Source organism: Caretta caretta, chromosome 2 (genome assembly GCF_965140235.1).
Source record: "Caretta caretta isolate rCarCar2 chromosome 2, rCarCar1.hap1, whole genome shotgun sequence".
In the NCBI taxonomy this organism is placed as follows: domain Eukaryota; kingdom Metazoa; phylum Chordata; order Testudines; family Cheloniidae; genus Caretta; species Caretta caretta.
Window position 1 is genome coordinate 137,903,818 of NC_134207.1, and position 18,290 is coordinate 137,922,107.

The window sequence follows — 18,290 nt, forward strand, 5'->3', positions numbered from 1 at the left end:
AAAGCTTACGCCCAAATAAATCTGTTAGTCTCTAAGGTGCCACAAGACTCCTTGTTGTTTTTGCTGATACAGACTAACACGGCCACCACTCTAAAACCTGTCGTCCTCCTCTGAGCTGCTAGCAACTCCTTGCATAGACCCCTTTGGCCATTCCAGAGGTTAGTCACCAACTAGATCTTTTCTGTCTCTAATTTTTGCTAAAAGAGCCTTACCTTGCCCATCTCCCTCTTTCTACAGTAAGATAGTTACCACCATGATCTCTTGTAATCTTGTGTCAGTGGTGAAGGAGTTTGGACATTAAAAGTAAGCTTGCAGCAATACTGGGCTTGTGTGCTTATGTTTGTACAGGAGGGGAAGAGGCATAAGGGATACTTCATAGAGAAGTGTTTTAAAAAATTGAGTGAAAAACATCTAATAAATTCAAGAGGAAAAGGATTGCACCTTTGTGGAAGGGATAATGAATCTCATAACAGAAATGTGGGGACTCCAGAATTTCTTTGTGGAAAGTTGTGTTGCCTTATTTGCACAATGAATGTTATGGAAAAATAACATCTTGAGTAATTTACAGTAATATTAGCTGAATTATTATAAATGAACTTGCAAGATGTGAAATGACTTGACAGCTTCCTGAGAGCATGAATTATTGCAGTTGTGTTCAATGTGTCATTGTATTGAATTTGTGACTATTTGAGCAGCCTCTACAAGTGTGTTTTGACCCTTGAAATATGGTGAAAAGCTCTGCTACATCTCTGATCGGAAAGTAAAATACTGTGCCCGACGTGGAATAAATCACATGGCAGAGTATTGCTTAGGCAGCCATTATCTACAACTTTTGAGCTGATAATGATGATCAAGGGAGAGAGAATAATGAGGAATGGACATATAGCTATGGCTGAGACATAGCAGCAGCAGGTAGTTCAGGTTGGGATTATTTCCCATACAAGGCAAGAAGCTGTGTTCCACTTACCCCAAAATAACTAAAAATACAGATTTGTCATTTTTTCAAATTATAATAAATTTGGAAGAACTTGGAGCAGGGGTCGGTAACCTTTCAAAGAAGAGCCATTTTTTGGTTTTTGTCTTTGACAAAAATATTTCGAGAGATGCATTACATGCAAAGCTACTTGTAGAGTTAGAATTTATCAACTAATAATAATTGAACATATTAAAGTTATTACTATTCACCAATACTTTTAATGTGACTTCTGCCATTTGAATATAAACAGGAGAGGGCTCTGGGCTGGGGCAGGGGATTGGGGTGCAGGAGGGGGTATGGGGTTGGGGAGGGAGTTTGGGTGCAGGAGGGGGTGCAAGGTACATGCTTTGGCCGGGAGGCGCTTACCACAGGTGGCTCCCGGCAGGCGGCAAAGCCGGGCTCTGGCCCAATGCCACTCCAGGAAGCGGCTGGCTGTTGCTATGTCTCTGTGAGCCGCTGGGGGAGGGGGGAAGAGAGGAGGCGGCTCCGTGAGCTGCCTCTGCCCCAGCACCATCCTCAAAGCCCCATCCTGTGGGGGCGCTGCTTATGGGTGCTGCCAGTGCACTGAGACCTGCTGCCACCCTCCCCCCAAGGGGCACACAGAGACGTACCAGCAGCCGGTCGCTTCTGGGAGTGGTGTGGGGCCAGCACCCTGCTGCATCGCTGTCTGGGAGCCACCTGTGGTAAGCGCCTCCTGGCCAGAACCTGCACCTTGCACCCCCTCAGAAAATGGCTGCCTGCAAAGGGGGCAGCCAAAGAGCCGCATGCGGCTCCGGACCCCTGACCTAGAGGATAATAGTGTTAGCCAGCATGGATTTTTCAAGAACAAATCATGCCAAACCAACTTAATTTCCTTTTTTGACACAGTTACTAGTGGATAGGGGCAAGCAGAAGATGTGATATAGCTTGATTTCAGTAAGGCTTTTGACACACTTATATGGGACTGTAATAGAGCTGGACTCACCCGGCGGCGCCTCCTGCTGGTTGTCCCTGGGAATTAGCTAGTCAGCCTCTGGAGCACCCTCTGCCGTCTGGTGATCCGCCTTATCGCCAGCCCCAGTTCCTCCCAGGACCCAGTGCCTCCTCCCACTGGGGTGCTGCCCCCTGGCAGTAAACCCCAACAATCCCTGAGGGTCTCCCCTCCCCGGGGAACCCCCACCCACTACCCCACCTCGCCTCAGTCTTGGCTACTGCCAGTCATCGCTTAGCCCCACTCCCTTAACAGACTGCAGTGTATCAGCCACCCAACACAGGCGAAGGGGTTTGGACCTGCTGCCTCTGTCTACCAGTGGGCTGCCCCCTTGCAACCTCAATACCTAATAGGTCCTAATCTAGGCCTCGCAGCTGGGGGTTTCCAGGCCGGAGATCCCCTGGTCTTTCCCCCTCAGCCCTGCCCCAATCTAGGTACTCCCTCAGGTCCCTGCAGCCAGTCCCTTCCCTCTCTGAACACAGAGAGAGACACTGGCTAAGCTTCAGCCTAGCAGCCCCTTTATAGGCCCAGCTGCGGCCTGATTGGGGCATGGCCTAGCTGCGGCCATTTCCCCAATCAGCCTAGCTTTTCTTCCCCTCAGCCCTGGCTCTCTCCCAGGGCTGGCTTTTAAGTCCCACAGGGCAGGAGCGGGTAACCACCCCGCTACAGGGACACTCTGGAAATGTGGCCTAGATGAAATTATTATAATGTGGGTTTGCAACTTTTTGAAAAACTACTCAAAAATTTGAGTGGTTTGCTGCCACACTGGGAGGAGGCATCTAGTGGGGTCCTGCAAGGGTCTGTCCAGAGTCCAGTACTATTCAATCATTTCATTAGTGACTTGGATAATGGAATGGAGAGTATGTTTATAAAACCTGTGGATGACCTCAAGCTGGTAGATGTTGCAATCACTCTGGATGACAGGATTAAACTTCCAAAGGACCTTGACAAACTGGAAAATTGATCTGAAATTCACAATAAGGGTAGTTAAGCACTGGAATAGCCTTCGAAGAGAGGTCATGGAATCTCCATCACTGGAGGTTTTTAAGAAGAGGTTAGACAAACACCTGTATTTCTAGGCCATCCCAGACTTGATCTTGCATCCATGCAGGGGGCTGGACTATGTGATCTCTGAGTCCTTTTCAGCCCTACATTTCTATGGTCATGGAGGCTCTCCATTCTATTTGTGACACTACTTCCTTCATAGCTCCTGTCATAAATATAAAGGGAAGGGTAAACCCCTTTGAAATCCCTCCTGGCCAGGGGAAAGCTCCTCTCACCTGTAAAGGGTTAAGAAGCTAAAGGTAACCTCGCTGGCACCTGACCAAAATGACCAATGAGGAGACAAGATACTTTCAAAAGCTGGGAGGAGGGAGAGGAACAAAGGGTCTGTCTCTCTCTGTATGCTGCTCTTGCCAGGGACAGAACAGGAATGGAGTCTTAGAACTTTTAGTAAGTAATCTAGCTAGGTATGTGTTAGATTATGGTTTCTTTAAATGGCTGAGAAAAGCATTGTGCTGAATAGAATAACTATTTCTGTCTGTGTATCTTTTTTGTAACTTAAGGTTTTGCCTAGAGGGGTTCTCTATGTTTTTGAATCTAATTACCCTGTAAGATATCTACCATCCTGATTTTACAGGGGGGATTTCTTTATTTCTATTTACTTCTATTTTTTATTAAAAGTCTTCTTGTAAAAAACTGAATGCTTTTTCATTGTTCTCAGATCCAAGGGTTTGGGTCTGTGGTCACCTATGCAAATTGGTGAGGCTTTTTATCCAACATTTCCCAGGAAAGGGGGGGTGCAAGTGTTGGGAGGATTGTTCATTGTTCTTAAGATCCAAGGGTCTGGGTCTGTAGTCACCTAGGCAAATTGGTGAGGCTTTTTACCAAACCTTGTCCAGGAAGTGGGGTGCAAGGTTTTGGGAAGTATTTTGGGGGGAAAGACGCGTCCAAACAGCTCTTCCCCAGTAACCAGTATTAGTTTGGTGGTGGTAGCGGCCATTCCAAGGATAACGGGTGTAATATTTTGTACCTTGGGGAAGTTTTGACCTAAGCTGGTAAAGATAAGCTTAGGAGGTTTTTCATGCAGGTCCCCACATCTGTACCCTAGAGTTCAGAGTGGGGGAGGAACCTTGACAGCTCCAGTCTGTGTTGCTGCATTAATTTTCATGTTCATGGCCTGCCTGATTAATTTAGGTGGAATATAGGTTCCCAAAGAGCTAAAGATGTTAACATAACCCAGTTACAGTTGAATGTTAAACAATTTTAAAGAAGGTTTTGAGCTTGGTATACAGAGACCGTAGCCTGTTTAGTACCATTGCAAACACACAATTAAAAGCCTTTTTAACCTCTTATTAAAGATACAGAAAAGAAGCTCTGGTGGGGGTGGGGAGAAGGGGATGGGAGAAGGGCTTATTAAAGTATTAAGTAAGGCTTTTAGTTTAACAGCACTTTTTGTTTCCATTTTTTTGCTGGAGAATTTTTAGAAGGAAAACCCCCTTGTCTGACAGTTTTTTAGATGGTATTAAAGCTGGTAATAGCTGTCCTTTTTGGGGAAAAGAGAAGTTAGTTGAGATGGGCAGGAGCTGTTATTGCGGCTGCTAAAGTTGGATTCTATTTCCTAAAAAGACAAACACACACAAAAGGGAAGAGAAAAGAATAGCAAAGTTAGAAAATGCAGCTTCTGTCTTTTTCTTGTTGACTAGTACTTGTAAACTTACTGAGAAAACACGGGCACAGCATACTGTTTTGTTAGCAGGCTGTTTAGGGCACTATTTTTAGGTGTACAGGCTCACAGCAGTGTTGCAAAATATATAGCCTTGGCCAGCTAAGCCAGACTCTTATTAAACAGAACACAAAGGAGAGAGGTAGAAAAGAAAAGTAATAAGGTAGGAAAGGACGGGGGAGATAAAGTCTTACAACCCGGATGGTGGTCAGGATTCAGCTGGAGCTAGTAGAGGTGGCAATGTCATCTGCGCTCACCCTCCCCTATTTTTTTGCCCAGGTTGGTCAGGACACTTCTTCGTATCAGGCTGATGAAGGCTGGGGTCCCAGAGACAGTGGGGGTGGCAGTCATGATGGTGAAGCTAGTTCCAGAAGCCAATTTTTCCCCCAAATGCTTTTTTGTTGTTTTGTTAAATGACCATAAAAAGGAGAGATATCTAGAATAGCCCATTTCCTTGCTATTTTGTTATTAATTAGTCTTAATTTCTGACTCACCAGTTTTTGTTTATACATTTTTGGTCCTTAACATTTTTTGTTCACCAGGCATGATTTTAACAGTTCTTGAGTGGTATTAGTGAAGCCCTTCTTGTTTAAATTAATTTAGCTTTTGGGATTTCTTTACCTTTTTTGAAACAATTTTATATAATAGGCTATTGTTATAATTCATGCATCATTACCCACTTTTTACAGTTGAGCTCACAATTAGGGTAAACTTCTAGGCCCAATTATTACAACAGATCCAAAATTCGGAAGAAAATATAGGTAGTTACTTAGCTTGGCGGGAAGGCAGTTTTTCACTCTAATCTAAATGGAGGTGATATTAAGCTTAGATTCAGACTGTATCAGATTGGAGTATTAGTTGAAGTTTCCACTAACACTTTTGCAATTCAGGCTCAAGGTGTATATTTGTATCCAAATTCAGAGCATAGTGTTGACTTGGTTGTGATTTGGCAAGACTGTTTCTTGTTTCCTGCAGATTGAAGTAACGAAAACAGGGCTTCAGGCATCCCTGTTGGTGAAGGCTCCAGAGACAGGAGAATTATTTGTGAATTTTGACCCTCAGATATTGACTTTAATTCGGGAAACAGAGTGCATGGCTCACATGCACCTTGAAATCCCATCCTTCGCGATTGCTCTACAGCAAAAGCAAGACTCATACAAGAAGAATTTCAATCAACTGCAGGTAGGTTTATTTTATTCATTTAGATCTGCATAGAGCAATTGAAAGCTCCAATAATTTCATGAAAGTAAATAAGATAGTATTTTTATAAGATTGAAAATGAACAAATTCAGACTACTATGCACCAGTAAAGTGATTAAGATGGGAAAAGGACTTGACAATTCACCTCCATCTTTTTCCTGCAATTTTTTAGATGCTACAATGACTTTGTTCTTAAACATAACCTCTAGGAGGCATGGCAGTGTGGAAGGAAGGCGCTGAGGTCTAGAAGTTTGGAGCGGTGAAAGCAATTCCTCAGTAATATAACCTTATTTCTGATTTGCTGTATGAGTTCAGGCAAAGCAGTTGACATTTCTCAAACACAACTGTGGTTCAGCTTTGAGCACAATTTGGGTAGGGGACAGCAATGAGGCATGCTGACCCAGCAGTTGCCCCTAAAAGTATTGTGCCTTGGATAGGAACAAAGACTCCAGTAACTGGGCAGTGCAGCTGCTGCACCAGCATTACACCTAGTGTACTTTGTGGGCCTGCTGTACTAGAAGATGCAGAGAGAAGATGGAGCCTTGGTTTCTCCTCTTGTCTTTTAATTTCCTTTTGGGAAGTTAGCTGCCATCAACAGTGATACAAGCCAGCAGCAATCATTAGGCTCAAAAGAATGAGACCAAGGATGGAAGATGGCTGCTGGGCAAATCTCATGATTTTACTGCAAGCCCTTGGGTCAGGGATTCTCTTTTTCTCTGGGTATGTCTACAGTGCAATAAAAGACCCATGCCACACTGAAGCTGGCCTGGCTCACAGGGCTGCGAGGGGGAAGGATCTCCGATCCCAGGCTCCAGCCCGAGCCCCAACGTCTACACTGCTATTTTTAGTCCTGCTGCCCAAGTCTGAGCTCTAAGACTCAATGCCATGGGTTTTTTATTGAAGGGTTGTCAGGGTTCCCTCCCCACTCTGAACTCTAGGGTACAGATCTGGGGACCCGCATGAAAGACCCCCTAAGCTTATTTCTACCAGCTTAGGGTAAAACTTCCCCAAGGCACAAACTTTTTCCCTTGGATGGTACGCTGCCACCACCAAATGATTTAACAAAGAATTAGGGAAGAGACCACTTGGAGACGTCTTCCCCCAAAATATCCCCTCCAAGCCTTACACCCCCTTTCCTGGGGAGGCTTGAGAATAAACAAGATGAGCACAGGCCAGCCTTGGGTTTTTAGGACCCTAAAAACCCAATCAGATTCTTACAAAAACAGAACTTTATTAGAAGAACAAAACAAAGGTAAAAGAACAACTCTGCAGGATTAGAATGGAAGATAATCTCACAGGCAGTCAGATTCAAAACATAGAGATCCCTCTAGGCAAAACCTTAAGTTACAAAAAGACTCAAAAACAGGAATACACATTCCTTCCAGCACAGTGAATTTCACAAGCCAAAACCAAAAGAAAATCTAACGCATTTTCTAGCTAGATTACTTACTAATTCTATAGGAGTTGGATTGCTTTCTTTCTTGATCTGTCCCCACAGAGGCATCACACAGACAAACCCTTCCACCCTCCCCCCCCACCTCAGATTTGAAAGTATCTTGTCCCCTTATTGGTCATTTTGGTCAGGTGCGAGCCAGGTTACTTGAGCTTCTTAACCCTTTACAGGTAAGAGGATTTTGCCTCTGTTCAGGAGGGATTTTATAGCAGTATATACAGAAAGGTGGTTACCCTTCCCTTTATATTTGATACGCCCCCCCAAATCACAGATAGTGTTGGACAGCCAGTTCCACACTGGCTGTGATTTCTTCCTGGAGCTCTCGGAGAAAACAGAGTTAATTAGACACATGTACCTTTAGATATACTACTGACTGTATAAAAACTAACAGTATTTCCCACATCTCAAGGATGATTTTAACCAGTTGATTCTGGGAAACTTTCACGGGAGAGTGCATCACCCACTTTGTTAGAAGCTCCTGAAATGTGTTGTATTTCAAAATCAAAATCTTGGATAGCTAAACTCCACCGAATAAGTTTTTTGTTATTTCCCTTGGTGGTATGAAGCCACTGTAGCGCAGCATGGTCGGTTTACAGGTTGAAACGCCATCCCCAAAAGTATGGACGTAGCTTTTCCAGAGCGTAGACAATGGCGTAACATTCTTTTTCACTGATTGACCAGTGGCTTTCCCTCTCAGACAGCTTCTTGCTGAGAAACACGACAGGATGGAATTCTTGATTCAGTCCTTCCTGAATTAAAACTGCTCGCACACCATACTCGGATGCATCTGTGGTTACTAGGAACGGTTTGTCAAAGTCTGGGGCCCTTAGTACAGGGTCAGACGTGAGTGTTGCTTTAAGCTGGTTAAAGGCTTTCTGACACTCTTCAGTCCCCTGAACTGCATTTGGCTGTTTCTTTTTGGTTAGGTCTGTCAGTGGGGCAGCGACACTTTTTGTCTAGCACCTAGTCCAATAGGGCTCAAATTCTAACTGGAGTCTTTGCGTGCTACTGCCATACGAATATATAATATAAGCTTTTTGAACTCCTCTACTTCAGCTCACCCCCCTCTTGTTGCTCCTTTTCTTCATATGTGTAAGGGGATAATTAGTTTCTTATATGGGCACTGTAATGATTGCTTGATGCTTTTGCAGTACTTGGAAGCTGCCAAATGTTTCATACTGTGACAGATTTCAAAGAATGTTCTGGAACTTTATGGTTGGGTTGTGAGAGCCAGTTGTTGCTAGGGCGTGAGGAAGGGATCTCAGAAAAAAGCTTGTGCCTAGCCTATTTTTATCTCCCATCGTTCTTCTAGAGACCATTGGTCCAGTTCAGAGCAGAGAAGGTCAAAGCTGACTTTTAGCCACTGTTAATAGACTCGGTTTTAGGAGCGGAAAACTCCAGGAAGCAAGTCCTGGGGATGCTTCACTGGCTTACTATGCTGATTTCAAAGAATGATGTGGAGGCACTCTGGTCCACTTCAAGAAAGAGCCCTGCGAGTCTACTGAGACTCCCGTAAATAAAATAGAGGAAAGGAGGCCTGTTTCTGACCATTCTTGATTCGCCATTCTGGGAAACAGGAGAAGTAAGTGTTCTGGGTAATGCAGGATCCCCTTTCTTGCAAATAGAGCTTGAGGGGGGTCATGTTTTCATAACTGAGAAGGACCTCTTGGTGAGTAAAACCTGTGGAGAGTACAGGAAGAGGCCTATAGATCGGTTCCTATTCAAAACTTTTGGATTTGAAGAAATTCAAACAGATTAGGTCACTTATCAATTTAAACGAGTGGTTTAGATTTATTACAAACCAGGGTGTTTACAGAATACAATTTCTATCTTTGTCCTCCTTCATATATACATTTCAGTGGTGGGCAGTGGCATCCTGTCATGCTGTTGTGTGTAGTAAGATCACACAGTAGTGAAGCAAGTATATTTCAAACTAAATGTTTGTAGCCTCTAGATATCTTTATATCAAATTTCCAGGTATATTCATAGATTTGTTAAAAACATATTCTGCTAGCTCCTTTTAAACTTAAAACTGCATCACCAGTTGTCAGAATGTCTTCATATGATGTCTTTTGACTGGGCTATTAAAAGATGGCCTTCCTTTAAAAAATTAGAAGTATTGGCTTAGGGTCTCAAAAATATTGAAAATTCTGACTTCTAATTTACTTGTATTATCATTTAGCTCCCATGAAAAGGTATTGCAGAAAAAAGACTTTAGCATCAATATCAGATCCATATGTAGACTTGACCCCCGACCTACCAAAACTAAACCTACTTCTTACAATTTTCCAACTTTTTTATCATTTAATGTCCAAGCTACTTAATATAGCAAACGCTGATTTTTCAAAAAGGCTCCAGAGATAATCCTGGCAATTACAGCCTGTTAAGCATAACTTCAGTGCCAGGCATGTTGATTGAAACTATAGTAAAGGACAGAATTATCAGATACATAGATGATGAACACTATGTTGGGGACGAGTCAACATGGCTTTTGTAAAGGGAAATCATGCCTCACCTATCTATTAGAATTCCTTGAGAGTGTCAACAAGCACGTTCACAAGGGTGATGCAGTGCATATAGCATACTTGGACTTTCAGAAAGCCTTTGACAAGGTCCCTCAAAGACTCTTAAGCAAAGTAAGGAGTCATGGGATAAGAGGGAGGGTCCTCTCAGGGATCAGTAACTGGATAAAAGATGGTAAACAAAGGTAGGAATAAATGATCAGTTTTCACAATGAAGAAAGGTAAATAATGCGGCCTCCCAGGATCTGCACTGGGACCTGTGCTGTTCAACATGTTCATAAATGATCTGGAAAAGGGAATGAACAGTGAGGTGGCAAAATTTGCAAATGATACAAAACTATTGAAGATAGTTAAGTCCAAAGCTGACAGCGAAGAGTTACAAAGGGATCTCACAAAACTGTGTGACTGGCAACAAAATGGGAGATGAAATTCAGTGTTGATAAGTGCAAAGTAATGAACATTGGAAAACATAATCTCCACTATACATTCAAAATGATGAGTTCTAAATGAGCTGTTACCACTCCATTAAGAGATTTTGGAGTTGTTGTGGATAGTTCTCTGAAGACATCTGCTCAGTGTGCAGTGGCAATCAAAAAAGGTAACAATCTTAGGAACCATTAGGCAAGGGATAGATAAGAAAGAAAATATAATGTCACGATCTAAATCCATGATACACCCCCACTGAGAATACTGCTTGCTGTTCTGGTCACCCCATCTGTTGCAGTGTATGTACATCCTGTCCCCTGTTGGGGTAGATCGTGGGTGTGGTGGCACTGCAGTTACGGGCTACCAGACTGTCTTGGGATTCAAGATACTTTGGCTCAATGCCCAGAGTAAAAGTGGCTGCGCTTGGGTTCAGGGCTGCATGGCCTACTGGCCTGAGACAAAGTGGCGGCCCTTGAGAGCCGGGTTGCATGGCCTAGTGGCCAGGGTCAGGGGCCGTCACCCAGGGCGGTGACCCGCTGGGGTAGGGGGACCCGGGCCCTCCCTGCTCCATGGGTCCCAGCCCAGGGCCCTGCCAGTGGCAAGTGTGTCCACCACCCAGTCAGCAAGGATCCTACCGCAACACACTGATTCTGCTTTAAGGGGGTTACAACTCACTCCCCCTCCTGGGGACACTTCTTACCCTGTTTCCTGAAGTCATGGTCTGTTTGATGTTGGGGTCTCCGGGCTCTTTGGTGCAGGTAACTCCCTAGGACTCTGACTGCAGCTGGTTAGCTGTAGGCAACAGGTCTCCAGTCTGGTTCTCGGGATCTCCGGCTCCCGCAGGCAAGGGCTGTAGTGACTCCTGGGCTGGAGCCTCCACCAAACGTCCTTCCTCTTTGGCAGTCATCCCAGACTGAGCTGAGCTGTTCTCCTTTATACTAGCACAGCAATTGGAGCATGCCCAGCATGGTCTGAGGGTGGGATTAACCCTTTCTTGCTAGTGTGGGGTATGCACACCCTGTCACACCATCTCAAAAAAGATGCATTAGAATTGAAAAAAGTACAGAGAAGGGCAACAAAACAATTAGGGATATGGAACAGCTTCCATATGAGGAGGGATTAAAAAGACTGGGACCTGTCAGTTTAGCAAGGAGATGACTGATGGGAGGATATGATACAGGTCTATAAAATCATGAATAGTGTGGAGAAAGCAAATAAGGAAGTGTTATTTACCCTTAGCATAACACAAGAACCAGGGGTCACCCAAGGAAATTAATAGGCAGCAGATTTAAAGGAAGGAAGTACTTCTTCACACAATGCTCAGTCAACCTGAATTCATTGCCAGGAAATGTAGTGAAGAGCAAAAATATAACTGGGTTAAAAAAAGTATTAGATAAGTTCATGGAGGATAAGTTCATCAATGGCTATTAGCCCAGATGGTCAGAGATGCAACCCCGTGCTCTGGGTGTCCCTAAACTTCTGGCTGCCAGAAGCTGGGACTGGATGACATGTCAAAATTGCTCTGTTCTATTGATTCCCTCTGAAACATCTGGCACTCACCACTGCTGGAAGACAGGATACTCGGTTAGACGGACCATTGGTCTGACCCAGGATAGCCATTGGTATGTTCATGGTAAACTGTTTCTCTGCATTAGAATGCTACACCCATCCACACTTGGCTGCAGCATCTTGGCCTGAGACCAAAACTAAAAAAAGCAACCTTAAATTCTGGGTGCCCAGCTTGAGTCATCTGAGATCTAATATTTCAAAGGTCTGGATCCACCTGGGACTACAATTGCTTTAGGTTAGTTTGCAGATACTCACTCACCTGTGGAAAAATGAGGCTTTAGGAGAGTTAAGGTGGGTACCCAAAGCTAAAGGGTGCCTTTTAGAATTTATCCCTGTGTGGCGTACTAGGCTCTGAGAACGGGACTTCTATCCAGTCATTGTACTAAGTGGCACGGTTGGAAGTGCTGTCTATTAGATTAAATATAAGAGGCCCTGATCAATATGTTCAAGATAACGTTGTGTTTTTGGCAAGGATGTTAATTTTGTTATCCTAGCCGAATTCTAATTCTGATTAGACAGTGACACTGAAGTCCCTTCAAAGCTTCATTTAAGTTAATTCTTGTCTTCCCTTTGCTCCAGTTACGTTGGGCAGTGGTGGCAGTGCATTTCAGTGATCAGGTGTTTGTGGTATTTTTGTAGAAGACTTTAGGGTTCTTAAGAATTAGTAGTGTCATTAAAAATACAGAGTTAACACCAACGTGAAAAAAATCAAGTGTTCCATTGTTTCAAAAATACTTTTTTGTAAAATGGAAAATAATAAAAACCTGACTTTTCATGAAGAGTGGAACTTTGTTTTTAGTGTAACTAGATGCAAATGTCAGCATACCGAAAGGTTTGCATCGTGCTTGTTAATTAGTGTTATTACCCTCCATTTATTTCAGATGATGCTGGCAGAATATAAGAGAGTTAAATCAAAAATACAAACACCCATTGATCAACTAATGGCTCCTCACTTAGCTAATGTAGATGATGCTATCCAGCCTGGTTTAACTTCACTAAACTGGACTTCCCTGAACACTGAGAAATACATAAATAATATTTTTGACAAACTAGGTAAGCATGCTTGTAGTGAATCAGCATTCTTCCACTGAACTCTGAGTTGTTTGCTTCAGTCTAGATATACAGTCCAATGTTAAGTGCAACATTCACTTTTATTATACAGTTTATACTGTTGCATAAATTAAAACACCAAAATTCTCACCCATAGTGTACTGTAATGTTTATTCACCCCATGGGAGCCAAATTCTGAGCTGCCTTAATTTCAGTTCAGTCTCACTGACTTCCCTGGGATCTCAGTGGGGCTGTATGGGTCATTCACCAATATTGCTGCCATGTGTACTTGCCTGCAGCATGCCAATACTTGAAGAAAATAAGAGGGAAAGGGGCAAACTCTGTCGAGCTTCACCATTATGATATTCTCCTCTACTTCCCCAGCAGCTTCCACATATCAATCTCTGCCTTGTCTGGGCCTCTCTGCCCGTTTACGTAAAAGTCCTCTTATGTTGTCACTGAACAACTTCTTATCTTGCTGAATTAGCATTTTTTTCTAAAACTCTTGTAAATCCATTAATACATAAGCTGCCATCCAGGGCTCCAATGCCTTTTGAATTTTTAGCATATTCTGTCATAATGGTACAAACAAAAATAAACTCCACAGGCCTCACAAAACTAAAATATAACCAACTGAAAAGAGAGTACAAATAACATTGTATGGCATGCACCTTCATCTGCAACGGCCTGGGAGAAGAGATGGGTTTTGTAGCCTGTCCCAAAGGTCAACAGATCTGGCTTACTTCAGATCCATTTAGTGCCAAAGATACCTACATCCCACCCAAAAGTTCCTTCATCTCTAATAACTAAAATTACTTATATCAGGAAAAAATACAGGAAAATGGAGCTTAACATGACTCACAAAGTGAATCCTGCAACATTAAATTACCTATCCATAAATGATTTGGGCTCCTGATTGTGGGTGTTTGTCACATATTGTGCTCCACTGTTAATTCATGTCAGATCCAGGTATGCTGAGCTTTGAGCAGAGTCACTTAAGCTCTCTCAACTGAAACATCTAGAAGAAAAAAAAAAGACTGTACTGATGATGCTTGCAAGCTTCTTTGAAGTTAAAAAATGTTATACCTTGTCAAAATGTTTTAATATTAGTTTGGCTATATGGACAGTCAGTGGATTGATAAGTATAAAGGAAAAAACTTGGTTGCTTGTTGCTGCTCATAAGTGGCAAATTTCTTAATTGCAAATTCTGAGTTTGAGTACCAGATAGTGTTATATGATGAAACGGGGGCCAGATTTTGCTGCACATTGTCTGTTGCACACGTGCTAAAATGGTAGTTCTTAGAAAAACTTTATTTAACGTCTCCTTCCTTTGAACCTCTTTTGGATTTCTTATGTTTTATTTTTGTTTTTTGGTATGATCTTCTTTTGTTTGGAAAGCTGATCTGGAGCTGCTGCTTGATCGAGTGAATGATCTGATAGAATTTCGTATTGATGCTGTTCTACAAGAAATGAGCAGTGTGCCACTTTGTGAACTGCCAGAAGATGAACCACTTACCTGTGAGGAATTTCTCCAAATGACAAAGGTTATGAGACTTACTCTTCTAAAAATATGTTTAGTTACTCTACATTGAAGTATCTGCTTGCTGAGTGAGTATGACATGACATGAACACTGCACTAATGATTTAAATTACTGAAGTAATTTGATAATGAGAGTGACTAAAAATGTCCCAGTTGTCTGAGAGTGACATGTTTAAAAGGCACAAATGTAGGAAATGCAAGATATTTCAGTTATGAGGTGGCTTGTTGAGCTTCCAGTGTCAGACATGCTATGGTAGTCACTCCTTGTCCTGTTTTATACCAATAAACTTAATTTGAAGATCCTCCATTCACCCTTTTTCCTCTCACTGTCTTCGAGGTCTGACACTTGTCATGATATGGCACCTTTAAATCTTCTTTGAATCAAGAAGGGCTGGAGGTGCCTGTGAACATGCTTTGGCTGACCGGAGGGGTCAGCTCTCAACTGCCCTGGAGAGCAATACTGTGGAGATGGTTGGGAATTTGCAGGGTTTACTTTTTAATCCCCATGGCCTCCTGAGCTGATCGGGATAGAGGGGGCCAGTGCACAGGCAAACCTTATCCCTGAGACACTGAAAAAAAGTAGCTCTATGGGGGATCCTTGGAAAGACTTCATTCCCCACAGCAGGGTATCAGTTAACCCAATCATATTCAAGTTTTTAGTTTTCACATGTAATAGGCAAGTGAAAACAAGTATTGCTGGTTAAATCACAGTGAACTCAGGAATGAGGTGTTAGAATTACTTGTAGAATTTAGAATTGAAAACTAAGAACAAATTAATTTTTAACTGAAGTTCCATGGGCTTTCAGTTCCAGGGTTTCTCTTAAAACAACTAACCAAATTGTTTAACTGTTCTCATTGAGCTAGTTCTTATATCCATAAGTAGTCGCAGTGATGTCCTGTGACTACTCACGTAAGTGTTAGCATGGTCAGATTTCCATGATTCTTAAAGCCATAAGACACAGCAAGCAGTGCATTTCTAGACAATTGTGTAATATAATTTCAGTGAAAGACCCTGTGAGAAGTTCAGTAATCATACCTGAATGCTCTCCCTTCAGTGTAGTTAGGATGTAACCGATTGGTGGAGGAGTGTAGTTTAAAGTCCCCAATGCATGCAGTGGTCAGTGATACAAAGGTAATGGGCATCCACAATCTGTAAATTTGAAATATTTTGAGTACAACTCTAACTTGGATCTAGATAGCTAGCAATAATTGGGAAAACAGAAAAGAAAATGTCTAGGGCTGGATAAAGAATTGGAGTGCTGCTGTGATAACCCTAAATATGGGGATTCTAGTAGGTACATTGATGCAAATATACCTGTAGTACTGAAAACAGTCCTGAAAGAATAACTTCTAAACAGGAGCAAGTGGCAAAGTAAGGACTTGTCTAAACTGAAAAGTTGAACTGCTTAACTATACCAGCATAGTGAGTGATACAACTCTGTGTTGTGGATGTACTTGAACTAGGATAAAGATGCATTACACTGTTCTAGTTTATTCCCATAAGGGAAAGAAATAAGTTTTGCCTTTATACTGGAATAACTGCATCCCCACTAGGGGTTGTGCTGGCATAATTTACTGGTTTTAAAAAAAAAAAGTCACAACCTTAATGTAATAGTTGCAGTGGTACAACAATGTGCAGACCAAGCCTAAGTCACAATTGGAAGTGATCTTAATGGAAGCATAGTATATTACATGTATTAGAACACTAAAATGTGCTAAATGCAGAATCTTTCCAGTTATTGATTATATTGAACTAGAATACCTGTTTGTGTGAAACTTCTCAGTGGAATATGAAGTGAAGCCATGGGCCTCCAGTGCACCCAAAAAAGGAGACCATCAGCCTTACTATGTAGTGGGGAGTGTCTTAATACAGTTATAACACATGTAGCAAAAATAAAAGTATTAGAGCTGACCTCTTAAAGATGGATTTTGATTTTTGACAGTCTATTGACAATGGGGAGGCATGTTATAGGTGCAGTCAATTGCAGATACCTGTAGCAGAGAAGACTAACTTTCTTGAAAGAGATCTTGATCTTTTAGACATCAGGTTAGTGATTAGAAAATCAGAATGGAAAGTCATCTCATTGGAAATTATTGAAGTAGTCTATCTCATGTGCTGCTTCAGTGCTTCTGCAAAGCTGCATATTCTCTTGATCACAGGTCCAAAATCAGAGGCTGAATTGAAACTTTCTAAAATAGTTTCACTATGTAAAATAACATGATTCCTATTAAAAGTCAAAACTTCTTTGTCTATCAGTTAAACTTGTAAAAAGTTTTTTCAGTATCTCAGTTTTAAGTTTTGGAGCTCTTCCTCACTTTTTTTCCAATGAGAAATTAATAGAATTGAAAAGGTGGGAACTTCCCCGTATTTTTCAATTTAAAATTAAATTTCTGTTTTGAACACTTTCAACCAGCCCTAATGAAATTACAATAAGAATAGACATGGACTGCTCTGCGTTAATATTTTGTCCCCTTCCCATACTTTCTGTTAACTATTTCACTTTAATCACTGTTGCTCTAAAAAGGTTTTGGTATCCTGCCTGCCAATCTTAACCATGAATGCAGAGCTCACCAGTATTTCACTTGTGACCTGCTGAAAGAATAACATGGAATTGATTAATGCTCCACCTGGACTGACTGACTGATTCAAAATTGGAGAGTTTTTTTTTAAGAAAACAAAACAAAACAAATTTGCTAATATAAATGTGCCAGGTTGCATTATGCAGCTTCTTCCCTTTCTCTGTAGTGTTCCTTATGAAAAGTTAGTATTTGGTAGTGAAAATTCTGAGCAAAGTCATGTGACTTATTAAACTAAACAAAATGACCTTGAAAAACACTATTGGTGAGAGAGCCTGATTGTGCCAGACATGCTATTGCTAACATAATTTTTCAAAATCATGAATCAGGCCCCTTCCTAAAAATCAAGATATTTTAAAAGTAAATTTTGGCTTTCTATGTGCCTTCTGTTTTTTTTTGAGCTTCTAAATTCATTAAACCTAGAAAGTGTTGTGTTTTTTTTTTTAATAATAGCTGAGATTCTCATGCAGTACCAGACTCTAGAAATTGATGCTTTAAGAAAAACAAATATCAAAATAATCATGAGATTGCTTCAGTTCATGACATTGCACACTTGATCAACTTTCATACCTTATTCCATGTCTGGCCTTACTGATGGTAGTGGGAGTATTCATAGGATAATATACCACTAAAGTTGTTTGTGCCAGCAAAGACAAAAAAAATAAATAAAATCAGACTCCATAATATTTGATGTATTTATTGATAGGAGTTCTGTGTTCAAGGTGCACAGACTTTGCATTTGAAAAGCTCATTGGTGGAAGAAGCAGCCAATGAGCTGATAAACATGTTACTGGACACAGAGGTGCATTCCAAAGGAGAAGATGAGAAGTCAGTTCTGCTTCCAGTCACTGCTGAAATGAGTGAGGTGAATGAAAGTACAGGTAAGAGGAAACACTTCAAAAGCAGTTTTCTTTGCTTCACACTTAGTTTGCTGTACATGTAGATAAAATATGCTGAGGGCCCAGAGGGCTCATAGTTAATATGGTACTTAGACACTTTCACATTGACAGATTACAGGCTTGAATCTAGTTTAGAGTGACTGAAAGGTGATACGAAATCTTGCAGCTGCTTTCCTTATGTGAAATAGGCTAGTGACATCAATCCAACTCGCACAGTCAAGTGTCCATGTCACAGAAACTAGCAGTGATAGGCATTATTTGGCCACCACATTTCATAGAGAGAGGACAAGGCTTGACTGGATAGGCAGAAAGATATATCTTCACATTCCCAGGGGTAAATCTACTAGGTCTGTATTTCAGATTTCAGAGTAGCAGCCATGTTA

The 18,290-nt window shown here is 41.8% G+C and overlaps 1 protein-coding gene across 5 annotated transcripts in view; it reads left to right on the forward strand.

Moving 5' to 3' along the window:
- Positions 1–18,290, forward strand: part of DNAH5 (dynein axonemal heavy chain 5) — a 315,032-nt gene that overhangs the window by 126,238 nt on the left and 170,504 nt on the right. For 4 of the 5 annotated variants that reach the window (XM_048839609.2, XM_075125448.1, XM_075125450.1 and 1 more), the window contains 4 exons: positions 5,647–5,853; positions 12,723–12,894; positions 14,290–14,435; positions 17,715–17,889. In XM_048839609.2, coding sequence (XP_048695566.2) covers positions 5,647–5,853; positions 12,723–12,894; positions 14,290–14,435; positions 17,715–17,889 — 700 coding nt within the window. Of the gene's footprint in view, positions 1–5,646; positions 5,854–12,722; positions 12,895–14,289; positions 14,436–17,714; positions 17,890–18,290 lie in introns of those variants that run through there. The other variant, XM_075125451.1, reaches the window with a different exon arrangement.